The 24,421-nt window shown below is 38.8% G+C and overlaps 1 protein-coding gene across 4 annotated transcripts in view; it reads right to left on the bottom strand.

Moving 5' to 3' along the window:
- Positions 1-24,421, bottom strand: part of AGBL1 (AGBL carboxypeptidase 1) — an 872,209-nt gene that overhangs the window by 568,378 nt on the left and 279,410 nt on the right. For all 4 annotated transcript variants that reach the window (XM_077124136.1, XM_077124138.1, XM_077124137.1 and 1 more), the window contains one exon: positions 4,814-4,994. In XM_077124136.1, the coding sequence (XP_076980251.1) occupies positions 4,814-4,994 (181 nt within the window). The remainder of the gene's footprint in view (positions 1-4,813; positions 4,995-24,421) is intronic.

The raw sequence follows: 24,421 nt of genomic DNA, 5'->3' as shown, positions 1-24,421 counted from the left end.
AGAGTTGGGAAATTTTCAGTGATAATTTCTTCCATTAGTTTTTCTCCTCCTTTTCCCTTCTCTTCTCCTTCTGGGACACCCACAACACGTATATTTGTGCGGTTCATATTGTCCTTGAGTTCCCTGATACCCTGTTCAAATTTTTCCATTCTTTTCCCGATAGTTTCTGTTTGTTTTTGGAATTCAGATGTGCCATCCTCCAAATCACTAATTCTATCTTCTGTCTCTTTGAATCTATCATTGTAGGTATCCATTGTTTTTTCCATCTTTTCTACTTTATCCTTCACTTCCATAAGTTCTGTGATTTGTTTTTTCAGTTTTTCTATTTCTTCTTTATGTTCAGCCCATGTCTTCTTCATGTCCTCCCTCAATTTATCGATTTCATTCTTGAAGAGGTTTTCCATTTCTGTTCGTATATTCAGCATTAGTTGTCTCAGCTCTTGTATCTCATTTGAACTATTGGTTTGTTCCTTTGACTGGGCCATATTCTCAATCTTCTGAGCGTGGACCATTATCTTCTGCTGCTGGCATCTGGGCATTTAGTCAGATTTCCCTGGGTGTCGGACCCAACAAGGTTGTAAGATTTTTCTGTGAAATCTCTGGGTTCTGTTTTTCTTATCCTGCCCAGTAGGTGGCGCTTGTGGCACACGTTTGTCTCACGTGTTTGGAAGGGATCCCCCCGGTCACGGATCTCTGCAGCCTGGGGATTTCTGATCCAATTCTCTCCGTTGGTTCGGGGGGCTGCGCGTGGTGGGGGCGTCAGCCGCCGCAGCTTGAGGGGACCCTGTTACTGGTTGCTGGCCGCAGCGGGCCCAGGGAATTCACCACCGGACCAGGAAGTTGCCCGCGGGGGAGGGCCACTGTGGCTTGGGTAGCCCTCTGATCCGAGACTCGTAGCCGGACCAGGAAGCCGCCCGCAAAAGAGGGGCGCCGGCCACCTCAGCTTGGGAAACTTGCCTCTCCGAGATTCTCAGCCAGCCCGGGAAGGAGGGAGGGAGGAGCTCCGGCCGCCACAGCTGCCGATGCTCGGGAAATCACGCGCCGCTCGGGGATCTCACCGCAGCCGAGTCTCGCAGTCAGACTAGCCAGTCCAGACTGGGGTACGCTGTGTGTCCATTCCCTGCCGTGGCCCCGGGAGCTGTTCTGCACTGTTTCAGTTCACCTAGTAGTTGCTTTGGAGGAGGAACTAAGACGCACGTACCTTACTAAGCCGCCATCTTGGCCCCACCTCCTAGCTATTACTTCTTAACACTTTTTTATGTTTACTTATTGTAGGTCCTTTGCTCTTTACTGCTGTTTGCCTCTGTTCCACAATGGCCTTAGAAGAAGATAATCAATTTTTTTAGTTATAAATTGCACCAAGAATCAATATGCCCTGATTCCCCTATGAATAAAATGTTGAGCTGTGTGCTGACTTAATAAAATTTATTTTGTCTCTACCATCCATTCAACAACCAAAGTCAAAAAATTGGAAGTCATGCAGAACTTCTTCCTCTTCCTCAAACTGTCCTCATTTACACATACTGTCTAACTTTTAAGTTTTTCTGGAATCCCTTTCTCCCCGCTTTCCACTCAAAACAAGCCACAATGATCACTTTGTTAATAACTGTCTAACTCAATTTGTTGATACTATATTTGATTTCACCTCACACTGAGAAGAGTTATAAGGGTGAGGTGGGCACTCCAAGCCACTGCCCTCCTGGATTGCTTAGAACTCAGCCCAGTTGGGTATAAACTACTACGCCAGCCAGATGTAGATTGCTTGTTTTGGAACCCAACATAACTAACCTTCATTGAATTTGCTTTCCTATTACAGGCATGTGCTGCTAAAAGACCCTTGACTTGGCAAGACCCACTAAATTTGTGCTATAAAATTCTGGATTTATCTCCCTGACCACTGTAATCAAAACCTCCCAGATATCCTCACAGACTCCATCACCTTCACCACAGAAGGAAACTACTCTGTTTTTACACATTCCTGCAAGGGTCTCATAATCATTTCTGAAAGAAAAGGACAGTCTAGTAGGTTAGGTATCAATGGCAGGTTCACGTTCTCTCATCTTTATGCAAGAATCACCTCTTTGCTGGTCAGACCACACATAGGGCAGTGATAGCTCCTAAAAAGCCTATTAATAGGAGCACATCCAGAGGAAGGCAGTGACGATGAGTGCAATAGAAACCATATCACAAAATCAATGTTTAGGTGAACTGCATCAAAGCTTGGAGAGGACTCAACAGGAGAAGTTCGGGTGCGAAAGAGAGATTAGATTTTATCCACTGGGTTTCCCACGGTACAACTGCCTACAATGGGTGGAGCTTACAGGAGAAAATCAAAACAAAATAAAACAAAAACACCACATAATTATACAAAAAGGAACGGGGATGCCCTGAAATGGAATGTCCAATCACTGGAGGAGGCCAAGTGGAAGCTGGGTAAACCACATTCAGGCCATTTCATTGTGAAGTGATATGCATCTATGGGAGTCTTGAAACTTTTGCTGATGATGTGCTTTGACCTGTGCATTTTCCTATGGGTAGAATAACATTATTATTCCCAAACCCCTTTCAGCCAAAATTGTTCAGGTGGTCAGGGTAATCTACAAAGTGCCTCAGGCTTCATGATGAAAGATGCTATATAAATAATAAAAGTAATTTTAGTCATAATAAATATTGGTAATGATGATGAATAGCAGTGTCACTGGAGAGAAGCTGGCCTGCCATTTGGGAGCCTAAATCAAACAGCTGTGCGCTGGAAATAATGTGTGTGCTGGCCGGGCGGATACTCAGTGGCTGAGACCACATTAGCCTTTGAACCGAAGGTGTGGATCAAGCCCCTGATTTGGAGATGTAAGCATTTGAAATGGAAGAAACTACAGTACTTCTGCCTGATCTTAAATATTGCTTTGGGCTTATGAGACCTTTTCCCAGAAAGATGAACAGGGAGCATGCTATCTCGTCCTTCCTATAGAAAAGAAAACTGAGCAGATCAGGGGAAGAGCCAAAATTCCCAATGGAGTTATGACACTGAAATCCATTGCTCCTCCCATTATATCCCACACAAGGAATCATCTCAGTCAGATCCCAGACAATTTCAGTGGAAGGGAAAACTCTATAAAAGAACCAACTTGGACTAGAAAAATGTCAAAATGGGATTGGGTCCATCAAGATGCCTTTGGTGGATGCTTTATAACCATTTAGGTTAAGAAGTCTTGCCAGTAAACTCTATGGCCCCTCAAACAGAGAGGAGCCATATACTGATGTCCAGAGCTCTTCTTCAGAGGTAAAGGTGCACTTAGCAGGAGACAGCAGAGTCCTATTCTCAAAGAAGGATTTGGCCCCTAGTTTTCACATTTGAAGGCACAAAGGAGGGAACTTGCTCTCTGCCCCACATTCCCTGCCTTCCAACAACCTTAACCAAAAATCTGAAGACAGGGAACTGCTAAGCCAGGAGGACCTATTAGGAACCCATAGATGCTTTCCTCATCTTTCCTTTTTTTTTTTCAATCCATTGAAATTTTATTTGTACAGTCTTTAACTGTGATCTGTTTGCATTTTTTGCATAGTTTAACATGTTTTATCATTTGGAATTTATGTTATTCTATTTTTATATCTTATCTTTATACTATTAACCTTCTAAACTTCATCTTTTTATACTTATCATTTGAAGCTTGTCTATTCTTAGGTGTTTAATATTTATTTAATTTTCTCTTACAGAAATTAATCACTAATTTTTCTTATCTTTCTTAAATCATTTTCTTATTCACTGAAAGTAGTTTAAATGTTATCTCTTTAAAGCTTTAGTTTTCTGTTTTAGTATTTCCTTTCAATCCTATTTTATCTTTTCCATTTTTACCTGATCATTTCTACTCTATTTCTTAGTTCTCTGAACTTATATTTTGGCTTCATTAATATCGTTCTTTTAACTAGCATAGTCTTTCTCCATTTTTAGCTTTTCAAATCACCATTCTTTCAATACTTTTTGTTTACCTTGAAATCTATATTTTCGATATGCTAGAATGTCCACTCCTGTAATAAAAACCATTTATTACCATGGGAAGGGACTCCAGCTTCTTTCCATAAAATCTGAGACAGCACCTGTGAATACTAGTCCTGCCACACACACTCGCTGGTTATCAATTGCTTCCTACATCATACTGGCCATGTGACCTTAAGGACCTCATGTGGCCTGATTCTCAGCTCACAAACTCTCAGGTTGCTGACCTCTTCAAAAGATCTTATCAGATAAGATCTGGAATTCATCTTCCCCATTATATATTTTGAAGGCATAAGGGCTGTGTGAGGGTAAGTCCTCCCCAACCTTCTCTCTTCCGGCCACTGTTTCATATAGCAGAGATGTCACCCTCATTCTAGCCATATCCAGAATAGATAAAATACAACTAAGCACAAAGATTTTTGTGCAGTAAACATTAATAAGTAAATCGAAATATTAGTCTTACTAACTAACTGTGAGATCACAGTTTGAGCCCTGACTTTGCCCCTAACCCACCATCTGACCTGCACAAGTCATTTGATTCTTTAGGACATTAATTTCCTCTTTTTTAGAAGAAAAATGTGGGACTAGATTATTTCAAAGTACTCCTCTGGCATTAATTGCCTATAGAGCTATACCAATGTGAATAAACTGTGAGGCTGGCATCAAAGTGCATAGATACTACATTGTCATTAATACGAGATAACTATGTATTTCTGCCAAGAGTACCATGGCCTCTCCAATCACGCCATTGGGTGAAAGGGCAGTGTGTTGCTATGCTAGCATAAATTAGGGCTAGGTTGGGCCAGGTGCCTGACATACTTGCCATTGATGACACCATCTGGGTTGAGCATGGGGATGATCTTGAAAATGAAATTTTCCCTCAGGAGTCTCGCTGCAGGGTCACTACTGACCAGGAACTCCAAGGCCCCTTTCATCACCCAGCTGGCATTGCTCTCTCCTGGATGGACTCGGGCAGTGATGACCTGGTATGGACGCTGCCCTGCAGAAAAAAGGACACAGGAAAATAAAACCTAAAGGAATTTTTCATTTCCTTCAAGACAGTCTTCAGGGATTTATACCTGGCTGGCATAGTTCTAATAGGTTGATCATCCTAATACATATCTGATCTACATTACTCTATTGTCCATCTGTCTCCATTTTCATGGTATAAGACTCAAGGGAGTATAAAATTAGAGCTCAAGGCTGTTATCAAAAGAATAAGTACCTAGCGATTAGAAAAGAAGCCAACAAACAGATTTTATCAAGACCACCCAAGAAAATAATTAACTCTCTAGAGTGCCATCCAATAGCATGATACTGAATGCCACAGATCTGAGATTGAATCTTACTGTCATCACATACTATCTATGACATCTTAGGCAAATAATTTCATTTCTCTGAGGCTATTTTCTCATCTGTAAAATGAAGACAATAATACTGACCTCATTTGACTGTTACAAAAACAAAAGATATAAATGTAAAATGTTCAGCATATTGCCTGTCATTCAGTATATTCAGTACATACTAGTTCCTTCTCTGCCCCAAAAATAAAGTTTGTGGGTAATTATGATTCCTCTCATTCCCCAAAAGAAATAAGAGTTAAGTACAGAAGTGTTTTATTGGAAACTTTATAAGTTACGACTTCACTCAATTTGACAGAAGAATGAAATACCCAGAATCTCAATCTTAGAGTTAGGATACTTCCCTTGCTTCTTAAAGGAGTCAGAAAAATACTCTCTGTCAAGTCACAGAGAATGCATTGACCTCAACAGACTGATAGAGAAGTCATTGATGAGGGGATGGTAAGTATGTCTTCCTTCCTTTGCTGACAGAAGACATCTGGGGCATCACAGTGTTGAGATATATTCTGATGAGATATATCCAGAGATAGATACATCTGTGGCAATACCAGGAATTCACTAAGTATTCTCTAACCTCTTGCCCCATTTTTTTACTCTCTTTCCCTTTTGTAACCTCAACCAATTCCTTTTTGCTCCTAAACCCACTCTAATGACAATAACAAAGAATTTGCCAACTATAAATACCCCAGCCACTAAATAGCCTGCATGTTAGTAATTGCTCTCCATATCATTCAAATACCTATGATTTTAAAATATCTTTTCATCCCTTAAACAGCAGGCATTTTGAAGGCACAATCTGTACCTCTAATTCTGTGCAAACAAAGACCGAACTGAAATAACTCAATAACAGAGCTAAAGAGCAGGTAATGAAAGATGTAAAGAGCCAAACTTTAAGTTCCCAAATTACATTATCATCAATTGAAACAAAAAACACTATCTCTATCAAACTTCCACTGACAGACATTACTTCACTTAGAGCTAAGTTTACTCAGTATGTTTTTACTGACTATGGTGAGATAAGGTCACTTTAACTCCTTAAATGTCATCTGTGCATTGCAGATAATATTCAGTTATGTTTTTCTTTAATCAGATGTCTTGAGTACATCCTGGGAATGGCAGCAGGCACTGGGTACTAAAAGTTGAATAAATTACATTCCTTGTTGTCTAAGAGGCCACAGCATTTGTCAGTAACACCAGATATGCAAGCAAATGATGACAAGTGAGCTAATGAAGGTGTATATAAAGCACCCAAATTAGATCTGAGTGAAAGAGGTAAGGACATTCTCAGAGATGTGATGATACTTGGGCTGGGTCTTGCAGAATAAGTATGATTTACCCAGATAGAGATGATGAGGAAAGAGTTTTATAAGCAAAGAAAAAGATGTGCAAGGACACAGAGGGATGAAAGTCAGTGGCACATTCAAGAATGAAGAGCAGCTATGTGTGGCTGAAGCAAAGATTTGGAATGGTAGTACATGGATTTAGAAAAGAAGACTGGTGTCAAATATATATTTTGATTATGGATATAGACTTTATCTTATAGGTCAGATGTTCTCAATCATGTTGTCTGCATCTCACTACGTGCTGTGATCAGTGATAGGGTCTACAGGAAATCACCAGCTCCCAATAAAAGTTGGAATGTTTGCTTATGATATGATTTATAGCTGGCACAAACTGCTGATTTCCTTTCTACCCTTCTTTCTCACTAACAGACCTCTGGTTCTGAGGGGAAAGGAATGTACTCAGATAAAAACACCCAGTTTCTTGCATCCTCTTTTAGGTAGGTGTGGCCATATGACACAGCTTTGGCTGATGAGATATCAGTAGTAGCAAGAGCTGCTTCTTTCTGGAAAAATGACTAAAGAGGACAGTTTCACTACCTTCTTCATTTTTGCTTCTTGTCTTTGGCCCTCACTATTCTTCCTGCCCTTAAACATATATGTGATACCTTCAGGTAAGAAAGCCAACTTGAGAATCAAAGTCACATGCAAAGAAGATGGGAAAAGCAGAAAGAGCTTGGGTTTTGATAAGTTCTTTGAGCAACTATACCACACTTTGTCATCTTCCATATTTATGGATATTTGAGAAAAATACATTGGCTACGCCAGTGCAATCATGTCTCTGTTACATGCTGTTAAATTCTAGTCCTAACACATGAAATAAGATCAGATTAAGTGATATCCTAAAAAGAATAAAAATAAATAAAATAAAATAATAAAAACAGATATCCCTACAATAATGTTATCTCAAATTGCATGCATTTTGGTGTGATTTTTAGATTGAGGAGGAAAGAATGAAGGAGAGGGTTGCAATGAGAATATTATTTTACAGATGTGTCCCAGAAAAGAACAGTTGAGTGTTATTTTAAGAGAGAGTCAATGATGGTTTTTCACCAAGTGAAAGGCAAACCAAAGCCTGTGTTTTAGAAAAATGATTCTGATCATTTGTCTGATCAGAGACAATATGGCTTAATGGATTAGAGAACAAGTTTTAGAGCCATATTTCCAGGGTTCAAATTCCAGCCCTGCTATTTTCTACCTATACTGCATGCTTCTGCATTTCCCAATACATCAGTGGGGAAAATAACATCACCTAACTCATGGATTTGTAGTGAAGATTAATTCAACAAACAACATGCTTAGGTGAGCTGTTGACACAGGGTAAGTGCTCAAATAAAGATTGACTACTATTGTTGCTGCTGTTTATTATTATTATTGCACCCAGGAATGTTCTCAGTTTCAGTTGCCTGAGAAGTTCTCTGAGGCCAAATGCTAAAAGATTTTACCAATACAGTGGATTATTATTATTATATCATTATTTTACTTATCAACTGACATAATACTTGGGCCATTCTTTATACCTCAATTTTAGTCTTCAAAGAGAAAATGGGATGACTTCCTTTAGAAAACCAAAGAGCAAAGCAATGGATCTTTTGAAAGACCATTGGAAAAATGTTTCATGACTAAATGCAGGAAGTTTCTGAAGAAATCAAGCATTGGGTTGGGTGTTCTGCATGCAAATTTAATGATTCATAAGGGGGAACCATCTAAGTAAGCATGGAGTATATGGCTAGAATGCTGAGTACAAGTGAAATTAACTGAAGGTCAACTTTCCAACTACATCATTTGCTCATAATCACTTTTCACTCCTTCCGAAGCAAGTTATATTGGCAAGTGAATAAAAAGCTTGTTGACATAAGTACATGGAATCTTGAGTAGGACATGAGATTTTGTTGGTTTGTCCAGAGTGATGCCCTGATAAACCCCAGAGTGATTTGATCAGTGAATAAAAAAGTATTTGCAAAGTCCCCTTCAGGGAATGGTGAGCATGGGGAAAAATTCAACCTCCCCAAGTTGAATTCTTGATATTCTCACAAGCAGTGTGGACAACCAAAGCTATAGGCTGTGCCCCTAGTCTTGGGGTTTGTTCATATGAAACTTGACGCCACAAAGGATAGGTCAAGCCTACTTAAAATTAGGCCTAAAAGTCACCCCCAAGAGAACCTCTTTTGTTACTCAGACGTGCCCTCTCTCTACAGTCAATACAACAAGCAAACTCACCACCCTCTCCCCGTCTATGTGGCACATGACTCCCAGGGGTGTGGACCTTCCTGGCAATATGGGACAGAAATCCCAGAATGAGCTGAGACTCAGCATCAAGGGATTGAGAAAAGCTGCTCGACCAAAAGGGGGAAGAGTGAAATGAGACAAACTGTCAATGGCTGAGAGATTCCAAACAGAGTCAAGAGGTTATCCTGGAGGTTATTCTTACGCATTAAGTAGATATCACCTTGTTATTCAAGAAGTAATGGAGAGGCTGTAGGGAACTGCCTGAAAATGTAGAGCTGTGTTCCAGTATCCATGTTTCTTGATGATAATTGTATGATGATATAGCTATCACAGTGTAACTGTGTGATTGTGAAAACCTGGTGTCTGATGCTCCTTTTGTCTACCTTGTCAACAGATGAGTAGAACAGATGGAATAAAAATAAATAATAGGGGGAACAAATGTTAAAATAAATTTAGCTTGAAATGTTAGTGATCAATGAAAGGAAGGGGGAAGGGGTATGATATGTATAATTTTTTTTTCTGTTTTCATTTTATTTCTTTTTCTGTTGTCATTTTATTTCTTTTTCTGAATTGATGCAAATGTTCTAAGAAATTATCATGATGATGAATAGGCAACTGATTATATATATATATGTAGAATGGAATGATCATAAAAAATTTAAAAAAGCTTGTTGAGAAACAAAGAGGCCTGAATAATGTGTACCCAATCAGTAACCTATTTTCAGTTCTATAGCACCATATCACTGTCTTTGTGGTTTTTGAATTATGTTCATTTGAAGCACATTTAGCAATTTTCTGCAAATAACAATTTTATTTTTCCTGTCTTATTTCTTTTTTTTTCTTTTTATTTGCTTGTTGTTTTTCATGATTCTCAAAGGGGTAGGGGTAAGGCATTTGTCACCCAGAAGACATTTGGCAATGTTTAGAGATATTCTGGTTATCACAACCAGCAACTGCTCAGTAGAGGCCATAGATGCTTCTAAACTTTCCACAATGCACGAAACAACACAACAAACAATTATGTGACCCAAAATAAACCAAGTTTCAGAAACTTAGTTTATTTCACTAGTTAAGCTCTCCAGTACAACGTTGAACAGAAATGCTGATTGTGGCAATCCTTGTCTTGTCCCAGTTTCAGAAGGCAAACTTTCAATATTTCACAATTAAGGCTATTTTGAAACTATTCTTTATCAGCTAAAGGAAGTTCCCTTCTATTCTTTTTTTAAAAATATTTTTATTGAGAAATCCTCCCACACATACAGTCCATCCACAGTATGCAATCAGTGGCTTATAATATCACCGCATAGTTGTGTATTCATCACCATGATCATCTTTAGAACACTTGCATCACTCCAGAAAAAGAAATAAAAAGAAAAAACTCATACATTCCATAACCCTTATTCCTCCCTCTCATTGACCACTAATATTTCAATCTACCAATTTTTTTTTACCCCTTATCCTCCCTATTATTTATCTATTTAATTTTCCTCATTTTCTTTTTTATTCATCCATAGCCTGGATAAAAGGAAAATCAGACACAAGGTTTTCACAATCACATAATCTCATTGTAAAAGCTATATAGTTATACAATCTTCTTCAAGAACCAAGGTTACTGGACACAGTCTAATAGTTTCAGATATTTCCCTCTAGCCACTCCAATGCACCATAAATTAAAAAGGGATATCTAAATATTGTATAAGAATAATCTCCAGGATAACATCTTGACTCTATTTGAAATCTTTCAGCCACTGAAACTTTATTTTGTTTCATTTCTCTCTTCCCTCTTTTGGTCAAGAAGGTTTTCTCAATCCCTTGATGCCAGGTCCTGGCTCATCCCAGGACTCCTGTCCCATATTGCCAGGGAGATTTACATCCCTAGGAGTCATGTTCCATGTAGTAGGGAGGTCAATAAATTCACCTGCTAAGTTGGGTTAGAAAGAGAGGCCAGATCTGGGCGACAAAAGAGGTTCTCTGAGAGTGACCCTCAGGCATAATTATAAATAAGCTTAGCTCCCCCTTTGCAGGAAGAAGTTTCATAGGGTCGAACCCCAAGATCAAGGACTCAGTTCCCACTGCTTACAAGAATATCAAGAATTCCCCAGATGGGGAAGTTTAATATTTGCTCCTTTCTCTCCAGTCCCCCAAGGGGACTTTGCAAAAGCCCTTCTCTTCTTAATAAGAGATTTTAATCCTAAACCATGTCAAATTATTTCATCTGACTTTTCAATATCTATTCAAATAAATATATGATTTTCTCCTTTATTTCAATGTGATAAATTACTTTTTTTTTAAGTTTTTATTTCTTTTATTGAAAAAAACTTCAAAAACACACAAATGTATTACTAATCCAGCCACAATAATCAATTCACAGTCACTCGTTTCATCTACACTCTCACCCATTCTGCTCCTTTCATGAGTTTTTTTTATGCAAATCTCAAACATCATTTTATGTTAACATTGATTTTTTCAAGTTGTATCAACTTTACATTTCCAGATTGAAACCAATTTAATTATGGCATACTATATTTATGTACTTCCAATTCAGCTAATTATGTCTTTAGGATTTTTGCATCTATGTCTCATGAGACAGATCAGTCTGCAATTTTTTTTCTTATAATGTACTTGTGAGGCTGATATACCAAGATTATGATGAGATGGAAGTATTACTTCATTTACCGTTCTCTGAAAGAGTTTCACAAGATTGGAATCACTGCATCTTAAAATGGACTGAAGTTTTCTTTGTCAGAGAATTTCAAAAACAATTTAATTTATTTAATAACAAATGCAAATTATTTTAAAAGAACATTCAAATTATATAATGAATCCAACTGTTTAGATTTTCTGTTTCTTCTTTTGTCAGTTTGGTAATTATACTTTTCAATAATTTTGTACTTTCAATCTAAATTTTCAGAAATTTTTTATTTTAAAGATTCTTTTTAAAGCCTCTTATTATATTTAAATGCCAGAGAATTTCTAGTGATGCATCTTCTTATTTTTATTTTTGAAATAAAGTTTTGTTTCCAGATCAGTCTCAAAAGGAATTTATGATTTTTAGTGTTTTCCAAGAACCAACTCTTGGCTGATTTTCTTTATTTTTTTTTCTATTTCATTAATTTGTGATCTTAATTTTTATTTTTCCTCCCTTTCATTTCCTTTGGATTCAATGTTTTCGGCCTTTTACCAAGAAATTGAGTTGGTACTTAGATCATTGGCCTAACATTTGACAAAATCTGTCAATATCACCCATGTACTTAAACAAATGTTGCTGGAGGCAGGACTATCAATTGCATTGTTCAGATTTTCTGTATTCTTACTGATGTTCTGCCTGCTTGACCTCGTACTTAGTGAAAGAAGTATATTTTTAAAATCTCCAAAGATGATTGTGGATTTGTCTATTTTCCCTTATGCTATTTTTGCTTTGTTATATACCTAAGGCTATATTGTTAAGTACATACAGATTTAGAATTGTTATCGTTTCCTGATTAACTGAACTTTCTACCATTATGTAGTACCCCTCATTTCTCCTAAATAATTTTGCCTTAAAGTCTGCTTTGCAGCCATGCTGGCTTTTTTTTTTTTTTTTTTTTTTTTTAATTTTTTTATTAATCAAAAAAAAGAAAAGAAATTAACACAACATTTAGAAATCATTCCATTCTACACATGCACTCAGTAATTCTTAGTATCATCACATAGATGTATGATCATCATTTCTTAGTACATTTGCATCGATTTAGGAAAAGAACTAGCAAAACAGCAGAAAAAGATACAGAATGTTAATATAGAGAAGAGAATTAAAATAATAATACTAATAATATATATATATATATAAAAAGGAAAAAGAAAAAAACAAAAACAAAAGATACAAACACACAAACAAACAAACAAAAAACCATATTTCAGGTGCAGCTTCATTCAGTGTTCCAACCTAGTTACATTACACTTAGGTATTATTGTGCTGTCCATTTTTGAGTTTTTGTATCTAGTCCTGTTGCACAGTCTGTATCCCTTCAGCTCCAATTACCCATTATCTTACCCTATTTCTAACTCCTGCTGGTCTCTGTTACCAATGATATAGTCCAAGCTGATTCTCGAATGTCGGTTCACTTCAGTGGGACCATACAGTATTTGTCCTTTAGTTTTTAGCTAGACTCACTCAGCATAATGTTCTCTAGGTCCATCTATGTTATTACATGCTTCATAAGTTTAGTCTGTCTTAAAGCTGCATAATATTCCATCGTAGGTATATGCCACAGTTTGTTTAGCCACTCGTCTGTTGATGGGCATTTTGGCTGTTTCCATCTCTTTGAAGTTGTAGATAATGCTGCTATAAACACTGGTGTGCAAATGTCCGTCTGTGTCTTTGCCCTTAAGTCCTTTGAGTAGATACCTAGCAGTGGTATTGCTGGGTCGTAATCCATTCTGCCATTCTATGTCTTTTGATTGGGAAATTCAGTCCATTAACTTTTAGTGTTATTACTGTTTGGATAATATTTTCCTCTACCATTTTGGCTTTTGTATTATATATATCATATCTGATTTTCCTTCTTTCTACACTTTACTCCATACCTCTCTCTTCTGTCTTTTCATATCTGACTCTAGTGCTCCCTTTAGTATTTCTTGCAGAGCTGGTCTCTTGGTCACAAATTCTCTCAGTGACTTTTTGTCTATAAATGTTTTAATTTCTCCTTCATTTTTGAAGGACAATTTTGCTGGATATAGGAGTCTTGGTTGGCAGTTTTTCTCTTTTAGTGATTTAAATATATCATCCCACTGTCTTCTAGCTTCCATGGTTTCTGCTGAGAAATCTACACATAGTCTTATTGGGTTTCCCTTGTATGTGACAGATTGTTTTTCTCTTGCTGCTTTCAAGATCCTCTCTTTCTCTTTGACCTCTGACATTCTAACTAGTAAATGTCTTGGAGAACACCTATTTGGGTCTATTCTCTTTGGGGTGCGCTGCACTTCTTGGATCTGTATATTTAGGTCTTTCATAAGAGTTGGGAAATTTTCAGTGATAATTTCTTCCATTAGTTTTTCTCCTCCTTTTCCCTTCTCTTCTCCTTCTGGGACACCCACAACACGTATATTTGTGCGCTTCATATTGTCATTCAGTTCCCTGATCCCCTGCTCAAGTTTTTCTATTCTTTTCCCTATAGTTTCTGTTTCTTTTTGGAATTCAGTTGTTCCATCCTCCAGTTCACTAATTGTAGCTTCTGTCTCTTTAGATCTACCATTGTAGGTATCCATTGTTTTTTCCATTTTTTCTTCTTTGTCCTTCACTCCCACAAGTTCTGTGATTTGTTTTTTCAGATTTTCTATTTCTTCTTTTTGTTCAGCCCATATCTTCTTCATGTCCTCCCTCAATTTATTGATTTGGTTTTTGAAGAGTTTTTCCATTTCTGTTCGTATATTCAGCATTAGTTGTCTCAGCTCCTGTATCTCATTTGAACTATTGGTTTGTTCCTTTGATTGGGCCATATCTTCAATTTTCCGAGTGTCATCCATTATTTTCTGCTGGTGTCTGGGCATTTGATCAGATCTCCCTGGGTGTGGGACCCAGCTGGTTGAAAGGTTTTTCTGTGGAATCTCTGGGCTCTGTTTTTCTTTTCCTGCCCAGTAGGTGGCGCTTGTGGCGGTCGTTTGTCTGCGGGGCAGTCGGCCCGGGAAACCGCGTGTGGAGGCGGGGGTCGCTGGCCGTGGCTTGGGGGAGTGCCGGTCCAAATTGCCCAGCTGGCCCGAGACGCCAAGCGTGACGGGAGGGCCCTGCTATCCAATGTTCCCAGTCAGACCGGGGAGCCACGTGCGTGGAGGGGACCCCAGACGCCAGCCACCCCAGCCGGGAAAACGTGCACCCCTCGGGTATCTCACAGCAGTGGATTCTCCCTACCCGTTCAGCCGTTCCAGAATGGGGTACGCTGTCTTTTTTGGTCTCTGTCGTGACTCCGGGAGCTGTTTTGTATTGTTTCTGTTTCTTTAGTTGCTTTTCTGGAGGAGGAACTAAGACCCGCGCGTCTTACTAAGCCGCCATCTTCTCCGGAAGTGCCCATGCTGGCTTTTTGTTACTACTTACAATGAATATCCTTTTCCATTCCTTTACTTTCAACCTTCCTATAACTTTTTATTATAAATTTGTCTTATAAATACCAGATAGTTTGGTATTATATTTTTTCCAGTCTGACATTCTTTTTTTTAACTGGGGTATGTAGTCAATATGGACATGATGCAATTAATTATATCTGTGGGTTTAATACTACCATTTATTATTTGTTTTTTTATTATTTTCTTAACTATGTAATGGTCTACTTTCTTTCCTGTCTTATCTTCATTTGGACTGGCTGGTGTTTTTTCTCATTGTTTCTTTTTCCTCCCTTAGTCTAGTAGTTATATACTCTGTTATTCTTCTTTAATTGGTTAGTTTAGAATTACAATATGCATCTTTGATTTAAGACAATGTAATATAAACCAATATATTTAATTCCCATAATATATCTTAAAATCCACAAAACATTATATTTATTTTTACAAACTCAAAATTAATTTAGACCATCTATTTACCCTTTTAGTTGCTCTCTCCTTACTACACCCACAAGTTTTCACCAGATTTCATTTTCCTTCTGCCCAAATAATCACCCTATAGTATTTCTTCTAGTATGGTCTACTACCTGTGAGCACTTTCTTTTTCATTCGTCTGGAAAATGAATTTGTCTCATCTTCAGTTTTGATAATATTTTGGCTAGATATGGAATTACATGACCCCTACTAGGGAACTCCCTGTCATCCACTTTTCTCCCTCTTCCTTCCACTGGGCCCCCAAAAGAGATCTGCTGCATTTAATAGCCCATGCAACTACTTGGTAGGTCATCTTCTTTTTCAGAAAAAGAAGTTTTTTTTCCTATTGTACATGTACTTTCCAAATGGTTTCCAAGAAAATGGATGCTGTTTTCACTGGAATTTCTAAGTTCTTGAACATTCCTATTTTTTTTTTTTTTTACTTTTTTTAATTCTCTTTAGATTTTTAGATAGACAATCATAATACCAGCAAATAATAAATGTTCCCTTCCTCTAAATACATCCTTAATTTTTTCAGATAGAATTTCCTCAATAATATGAAATAAAAACAGTCCTTTAAAGCCATGCAATGTTATCACAACTGGTAGATACCTGACAAATTAGCAAATAATTTCAGCAAGCTATGTTAAAACATGTGGGTTTATATGTAAACAGACTTGAGATATTCCTACATCACCTTATAAGTGGAAAAGGCACTTTCATCTACATTATTTCTTTAGCACTCAGAATAAATCTGAGAGGTGGACAAGGTGGGTAATTTCTTATTCATAAGACTAGAAATTAGAGAAAGCAAGAGCAAAAACTTAGGTGTTCTGAATCAAAGTCCAATGCTCTTTTCATTTTATCAAGCATCATGCTGCATGTATTTTTAAGAGAAAGGCTGAAACAAAGCCTATAGAGAGCAAACATGGTATATGATGGGGAAACAAGCACCAGACAAATTATGAGCAAGGAGACCTGGGTTCGAGGCTGGCTCCACCTCTTTACTAATTAAATGGATCTGAGCAAATTGAAATCTTTCAAAATCTCAAGTCCTGACATAAAGTAAGGCTTTCTTCAGTTCTTTGCAGCACTAAATTCAGTGACAATCAATGGTAATGTGAAATATGGTAGATAAAAATTAAACTTTTTAAGCTAATGATTCCAATTCCCTTCAATTCTATTATATTCTTCTGCATTCTTTTAATAGAGCTGCTAACAAGAAGCAAAATTACATGCTGCTTCATCTCTTTTTCCTCCTTTTGCAATATTCAGATGTGAATGCTAATAAGCAATGAAGTGGTCAAAAGTCAGGTGCCAGCCAAAGAAAACAGACAAATTGGGTGATCACTGCTAACAGTCAGCTGCAGCACAATAATGCATGGGCCGGATCTCTTGTTCCTCCCATCTACAGAAGCACATTTCTTTCCCAGCATTTGGGGCATGACTGCCCCAAATGCTGAGGACATATCCTCAGTTATACCCCCAAATCATTCATCTTAATCCAAACCCTCTTACCATCCTCCTGTGGCAAGAAGTGGCCTTCAACCCTTTCCCTCCCAGAACTCTGCATGCATATTTCTCAAAGCCCAAACACAAAGCTGGGGAAGCTCTGATATGTTCCTGCAAAGAGTTTTCTTAGTTTTAACCAAAGAGATGTGGGGTCCAGAAACACAGAGGGCAGGAGAGGAGATGTTCATGGTCCCGTGCCCCTTGGTGGGGATCCTCAGCGGTAGCAGGGAAAGAGCCATGGAGGCAAAGCCTTACCAAAGGCCTTTCGTAGTGGACAGGCTGGAGAGACTGATTGGAGGACCATAATGTTCCAATTGATAACCCATGAACCTTTCCCTTAAATCTTTTAAACATTTTTCCACAAATTTTAGGTAATGCACACAACACAGCAGAACAAGAAGTTTTAAAGTAAAGAGTATCTTCTTCTGATGCCCAGGACCTCCAAGGCCCCACCCTCTCTCATTCCTCTTCTCTTGATGGTCTCTCTCTTCTTCTTCTTAACCACATGCCTACAGCCCCTTCCTCATCATCTGGTCCATCCACCCAGGCAGCCTAAGTGATCTAAAAACAAACACACAGGTGGGCCACGGTGGCTCAGCAGGTAAGAATGCTTGCCTGCCATGCCCGAGGACCCGGGTTCAATTCCTGGTGCCTGCCCATATAAAAAAAATAAATAGATAAATAAATAAATAAAAATAAATAAAATAAAGACAAACACACAAAAAAACAACTCCGACTACAGCACCTTCAACATGAAAACTGTGATAGAGTCCTCATCAAAATTCCCTACCAGCTGGCTCCAGCCAGATTGCATCGTCTGCCCTCATTTCTTGTCACTCCTAACTAAACCAAATAGCCTTCACTCTACTTTTCACTGTTCCCAAACACACCAGGTCATTTCCTAGTCTTTTAACATAGCATTTACAAGTCTTTTCACATGGCTTTTGCTATTGCATATGCTCTTCCCTCATTTGTTAGCCCTCACCCGACTTCTCTGTCTAGCAACCTCTTACTGTCCTTCTCCTGGAGCCTTTTGACTCACCCAAGAAAGAAAACAGTCCCCTTCTTCGAGGTCCTATGGCACATTATCTATATATTTGCAAGCAACTCACCATATGACATTATAATCAACTTCCATGTTTGGTCTCTTCTATTACTCTGCTTGCTACCTTATTTCTTGTTCCCTAAAGCTATGCACATAGGGAGTATGCAGAAAATGTTTGCTGAGCAGATTGGTATAATTAATCATAATTAATTCCTGTAATTTATCCCTCCATGCCTAGGCAGATCACAATATATACACTAATTTTTCATTCATTCATTCACTTAAGAAGTATCTATTGGATTCTCATGATATTCTAGGCACTATCATAGGGATTGAAGCTATAACTGAAGGAGCCAAAGTTTCAGTCATCTGAGAACTTACATTTCAATGGAGAAGGCAAACAATAAGTAATTTAAATACCATGAACAAAATAAATTTGATTGAGGCAATGGAGAATGATAGGGGAGGATTGGGGACAACATGTCAAAAGATGGTCAAGGGAGGGCTCTCTGAGGCAATTCAGACATAAGCACAGACCTCTCTAATTTGAGGAAACCTAGCCAGTTAAAGTAGCAGAATAAAGTTAAGTAGGGCTAGAATAGAGTTTGAGGAGGAAGGTGCTAGGAGTTGAGTTAGAAAAAGCAGACAAGAGCCAGATTATGTGAGGTTTACTGAGAAAGATTGTGGATGTAATGGAAATCACAGGGATTTTGAGCAGGGCAGTACTAATTTGTGTTTTTGCTCCATTTTAGATAATATTGCACTGCCAGAGCAATGTTTTAAACATGCAAGCAGGAGACCCAGTAGGTTTCTAACTTACAATAGCAGCATGTTGTTCGGTATTTCAGAGGCCAATCAATATATTGCCATAGAAAACAGAGCACTTTAAATTATTTGCCTTCAATCATGGTGATTCATAAGAATCTTTCACATTTTGTGACCTACTTGAGAAAGTTTCCATCCTTGAAGTGATTGGGGGGGGGGGGGGTTATGGGCCCATTCATTTATCTAACATTTACTAATTCTTCTATGAGCCCAGGACTGTACATAATACTGAGGATACCAGGGAGTATTAGATTTTCTGTCCTCAAGGAATTCACAGATTTCCTGTGAGAAACCAATAGATATTTATGCGGAGTGGAAGAATTTTGGCCTTGTAGAATTGCCCTCAACTAGAGCAGTATTTCTTAAATTTTAATGTGCATATGAGTCATCTCATCAACTTGTTAAAGAGCAGATTCTATTTCAGTGAATCTGGGGTGGGTCCTGAAAGTCTCCATTTCTAATAACCTTCCAGGTGGTCCCTGAATTGCTGGTCTGATGAAAGCATTCACCATGTAAAGAAACATAATGCAAGTAACACCTGTACTTTTGTTTCTAGTAGTCACATTTTTTAAAGTAAAAAACAAACAAAAAATATGTGCAATTAATCATAACAATATATTTTATTCACCCTAATAGATCAAAAATACTATCATTTGAATATACAATCAATAGAAAAATGTAAATGATATATTTACATTTTTTTCTACATGGAGTCATCAGATGTCTGCTGTGTATTTTACATTTGCAGCACATCTCAATTCAGACTAGTCACATTTCAAGTGCTCAAAATAACCACCTGTGATTCATGGCTACCGTATTAGACAATACAGCCCCAGAGCCTCCATCAATTCTTTAACTGAAACCCTTCACCGCACCTAAAAAGACTACCATGGCCCAATGGAATGTAGTTGAAACAGTGAGAAAATGAATATAAGAAAGAGGCATTTTTCCCAAACAAACATTCTGTTTCATTGTCTTCTTTCTCATGGACCAATCCAATTTTGAAATATTACAAACCCGTATTTCTTTGCAAAGGGCAATCTTGCCTTCTTATTTTGTACCCTTCTGTCCCTGAGCTATAAGAAAGTGGGCTCAGATAATGGGTATAAATGAAAAGAAAATCAGCAGATCTATTTCTGGGCAATTTCAGATAACCAAGAGGAAATGGCGTAATCTAGGCTGAGATAACAATTTCAGAGTCTGCATAAATATTAGCAAATTCATCTGCATTTTCTCATCTGCGTCAGATTGTACAGACTTTTCTGGAGACATTGTTATATTAGAGTATGCCAGCAAATAAAAAATAATATGTCTGTGTCATAATGATACATAATATATACAGTATAATAATAAACTATTTGGATTGAGTTTGAGAAATTTACTACAAACAGAAATGAAAGTCACTTGAGAGGAGGGTGTAAAGGCATCAGGAAAACTGCCGACAGATGCTGCTGCACTCACCCCTCCCCAGTCTATCCGCTGATCTCTGTTAGGAATGTCTTCACCAAAGCCACAGAGGTGCTACTTCACATCCATCCCATACAGGCTCCTTTGCCCCAAGTGCCCTGAGCAGGGGTAATGCTGCCTGGAGGAACGCATGAATTAATTCCCTCAAGTTCCAGGAAGTCTCACAAAGGCTCTTCATACCTACAGGTTACTGGTCATGAGGCCAAATCACTCCAGGCTGTTTATGAATGGATGCCTTAGTAAAGAGATGGCCAAAACCCAAGCAATCTCCTGCCAGAGATGCCGGCCTAAGCATTTGACTCTACGAGCCCTTATACTGCATAACCTTCTCTAGAAACATAAATAACCAAAATGAAATGGGAAGGGCTCTTTGTCCTCCATACAGACTTACAGAACATATCCCACCTTGTTACACCATATTACATTTCACCAGGTTTAAGCAAATTATAAGGCACTGAAACACTAGAAACTTGAAGAAAGAGATTAAAAAGCTATTGGCTTTGCTCAGAAAACACTGAAATAAATTCTAGTGAAAATTCTGCTCTCAGACCACATAGGGGTTTATTTCCCTAATGGTATTTGAATGAGAAAAGGGTCCAAAGTCCTTGAGGAAGCAAGCTCTGAGTTGCTAAAACAGAGTTTCTTCCAGAAGCAAAGTTTCCGCTCCTGTAGTGTAAGGTGGCTCTGAGGCAACTATGATACAGGATATCATCACACATCAGTAAAGAAAGCAGCGAGAGATCAGAAGAGTGAAAAACAACATGTGATTTCAAGAGTGATAAAAACATTAAATCAGCAAATAAGAGGATTTTTTTTTAATTACAAATCACAGGCTGAAATCCTGCTCTCTTTAGTGCAGTGTCTTTCAGAAACCTGAACCATCCCCCAAAATCCTTTCCAGCTCCAGCCACTTAAGGCAGCTACCACCTAGAGAGCAGAAAACCACCAAGTGAAAACACAACCATAAATAAATTTCAGCCCTGAGTCATGGGGACCAATAAGGTGGGAAGAGAAAAGAGTTTTAAGTCCAAAACATATGTCACCACCGGACACTGACGCAGAGCAAATTTAAACTGAATCTGTGCCAGGGAATTTCAATAGCGATGTTACTTGCTTTGAGTCATGGAAGTTTTCACTCTTGCAAGGGCTGGCTTAGCGCAGCTTGCATTGGGAAGCTGGGATGCAGTGAAGGGATGTTGGGAAGGCAACAGGAAAGGCTCGTTACCCCACAAACAGAACCAAGAGCTATTTCAGGCACATGCTGGTCTGGATGGAGCTATTAAATTTTAAAATTAAGGCTGAGCTGCCAGTTTAGGGTAAGCGATGGAAGGAGGGGGTGAGGGAAGGAATAAGGCAAAAAATAAAAAGAAAGAGGAGGATTATTGCTACTGCTCCAATCAAAATCACGACAGTGGTGACCTGCCAGTTCTTCACCTACACAACCTGACAAGGGTATTGTGGATTCTCAGTTGCTTGGCAACCTGCCTTTTGTGTTTAAACCATTTAAATACATTCACCCTCTGAATTAGGTATATCCACAGATGACTGGGCAACAAGGAAGAGCCGCTGTCCGGCCAAGAGCTCCTAACAAGGGTGGAATCCACTGAGTGGGTGGTGAATGAGTCTGGTCAGGAAGCCCAAATGAGAATTGAGTGGCACAGTTAGGCCTGGAATTGGGGAATTGAGATTTGCACACACTACCTTTCCCTGCTTCCAACCAGGTTCCTACCAGGATCAAAACCTAATTTTTGACTGCCTCTTGTCAATATTTCCTTCTGTCCCCTTGAAACCCTTTATCCCAGTGTCTTTGTGGAGTGGGCAGCAAGTAGCCTGAGATGTGTCCCCTGGACGTGTTCCTTCAAACTCAGCTGGTCAGGTTGACCTCACCATCATGTCGCTCAATCCTGCCATGGCACTGTGGCCTGACGTGGTGAGGGTGTGTTGAATGACCATCCCCTCAGCCAGATGACCCAGAAGTGGGGTCATGTCCATCACACTTATCCCACATCCAGAGATTTACTGTTATGGGTTGGCTTGTCTCCCCTCCAAAAGATAAACTGAAGTCCTTGCTTCCCGTACCTTTGAGTGGGACCTCATTTGGAAATACAGTCGTTACAGGTGGAATTAGGCAAGTTAAAATGGGTGGGCCCTTAATCCAACATGACTGTGTCCTTATGAGAAAGGGAGAAGAGACCCACACAGAGAGAAGAAGGCCATGGGAAGAGACAGAACCAGAGAAGGAAGGCACCATGGACGGCAAAGGTAGAGATTGAGAGTGAGTTATGCGACAAACCAAGAACTGGAGGCCACTCCAGAAGCCCAGAGGGAAGCATGGAATGCATTCTGCCCAGCAGACTTCAGTGGGGGCACAGCCCTGTAGACACCTTGATTTTAGACTTCTACCCTCCAGAATTGTGAGCATATATATTCCTGTTGTTTTTAATCACTCAGTTTGTACTTTCTGGCAGCAGCTGTAGGACACTGAGACAGTAACCAAGTCCTACTTTTCTGCCTCCTAAATGTCTATTTTAAATACAATTCATCCTCTCCATCCCCATTCCTTCAAAATAGTCAAGGCTCCCTGGTGCCTTTACGATGAAATTAGGACTTCCTATTTGGGTATGAAGGCTGTTCATGACCTGCCTGCTCAAGGAAATTCATGCCACACCCCCACTGGCACCCCACAAGCAGCCACATAGTATACTTTGCAGCCTCCTGGTCTAACATTCTCTTTTCTGCTCCGGGTCTTTGCACAGCCTCTTTCTTCTGCTGGGAAAGCTTGCTCCCTTCCACTCTGCTTAAACAGTTCCGTTGAACTTCTAAGTTCAACTCAAATTTCACCCATTTCAGGAGAGCCTTCCTTCCTAAATCATCAGAGTTGGAATTACATCTGCCCAAGCCTGTGCTCCTCCCCCGGCTGGTCAATATTTCTACCATAGCACTTACCATTTTAGATTACCTGCCCTGCAGTTCTTGCATTTCTAATATAACTGGAACAAACCTCAAGGCCAGGAAGACATTAGGGAGGCCCCTGAATCATAGTGCCTGGAGCCAACAAGCTTTGTGAGACCCAGAAAATTATTTGAAACATAAAAAAAAAAAAAAAAAAATTCATTGGTTCCAAACTACGAAAAGAAACTTTAAATTGAAATAAATGTTTATTTGTATAAAAAAATAGAGTATCATGTCAACTTCAAAAATTGTTAAATTTAGTATTCATAAAATTTTCATTGCCTTTGAAAGCAATTTGTAGGTAAGATTTTTATACTTTGCAAGAATTTCTGACTACAGCCAATGATGGTTAAGGAATGACAGCCAACTGTCAATTAAAGATAAATTATTGCAGAAGCAAACATGAAACTATTCAAATTCAACGAAAAAGAAGACATTTAATGTGGACCATGAGCATATTTTAATATGTTTAATATGATATGTGATGGGGCCTCCAATTCTTTTTTTTTTTTCATGGACAGGCACTGGGAACTGAACCTGGGTCTCTGCCTGGCATGGCAGGTGAGAACTCTGCCGGCTGAGCCACCATGGCCTGCCTCCTCCAACTCTTAAAAGGCCTCAGTTCTGAAAGAAAAAAGACTTTAAAATGGCCCTGAATAAGTATATTAAATTCAAATTTGTATCCCCAGGAGCCAGGAAGTAGTATAATGGCTGGTACAAACATGCAAACACATGCACATTTGTATGTGTGCTAGTGTATATATAAATGTATGTAATTATATACATAATTTATAAATAATACAGATTAAAAGAACAAAGACTAGTGAGGTAATGAGCATCCTGTCTGAAAAGCATTCAGGCCCTTATAAACAAGAATTTAAGAAGTTCAACTGTATAGTCAAAAGGCATGGCTGAGCAGGGGTGGGAATGAGTAGCCTTAAAAGGACACTGACTGCTGGGGCCTAATAAAACAGATTCCAGAACCATGAATGGGTATGGGTGACCTTGCAGATTAAGAGGGTGCTACTGACATTATTGCCTTTTTTTTTTTTTAAATTTACAGAGAAACAGAGAGAAAGACATGGATGGATAGGAAGGACAGAGGGAGAAGGGGACTGTTCAAAGTTTAAAGAGTCTTTCGTGTGAG

Source organism: Tamandua tetradactyla, chromosome 12, assembly GCF_023851605.1.
Source record: "Tamandua tetradactyla isolate mTamTet1 chromosome 12, mTamTet1.pri, whole genome shotgun sequence".
Classification (NCBI taxonomy): domain Eukaryota; kingdom Metazoa; phylum Chordata; class Mammalia; order Pilosa; family Myrmecophagidae; genus Tamandua; species Tamandua tetradactyla.
This window is presented reverse-complemented; position numbering and strand designations above follow the sequence as displayed.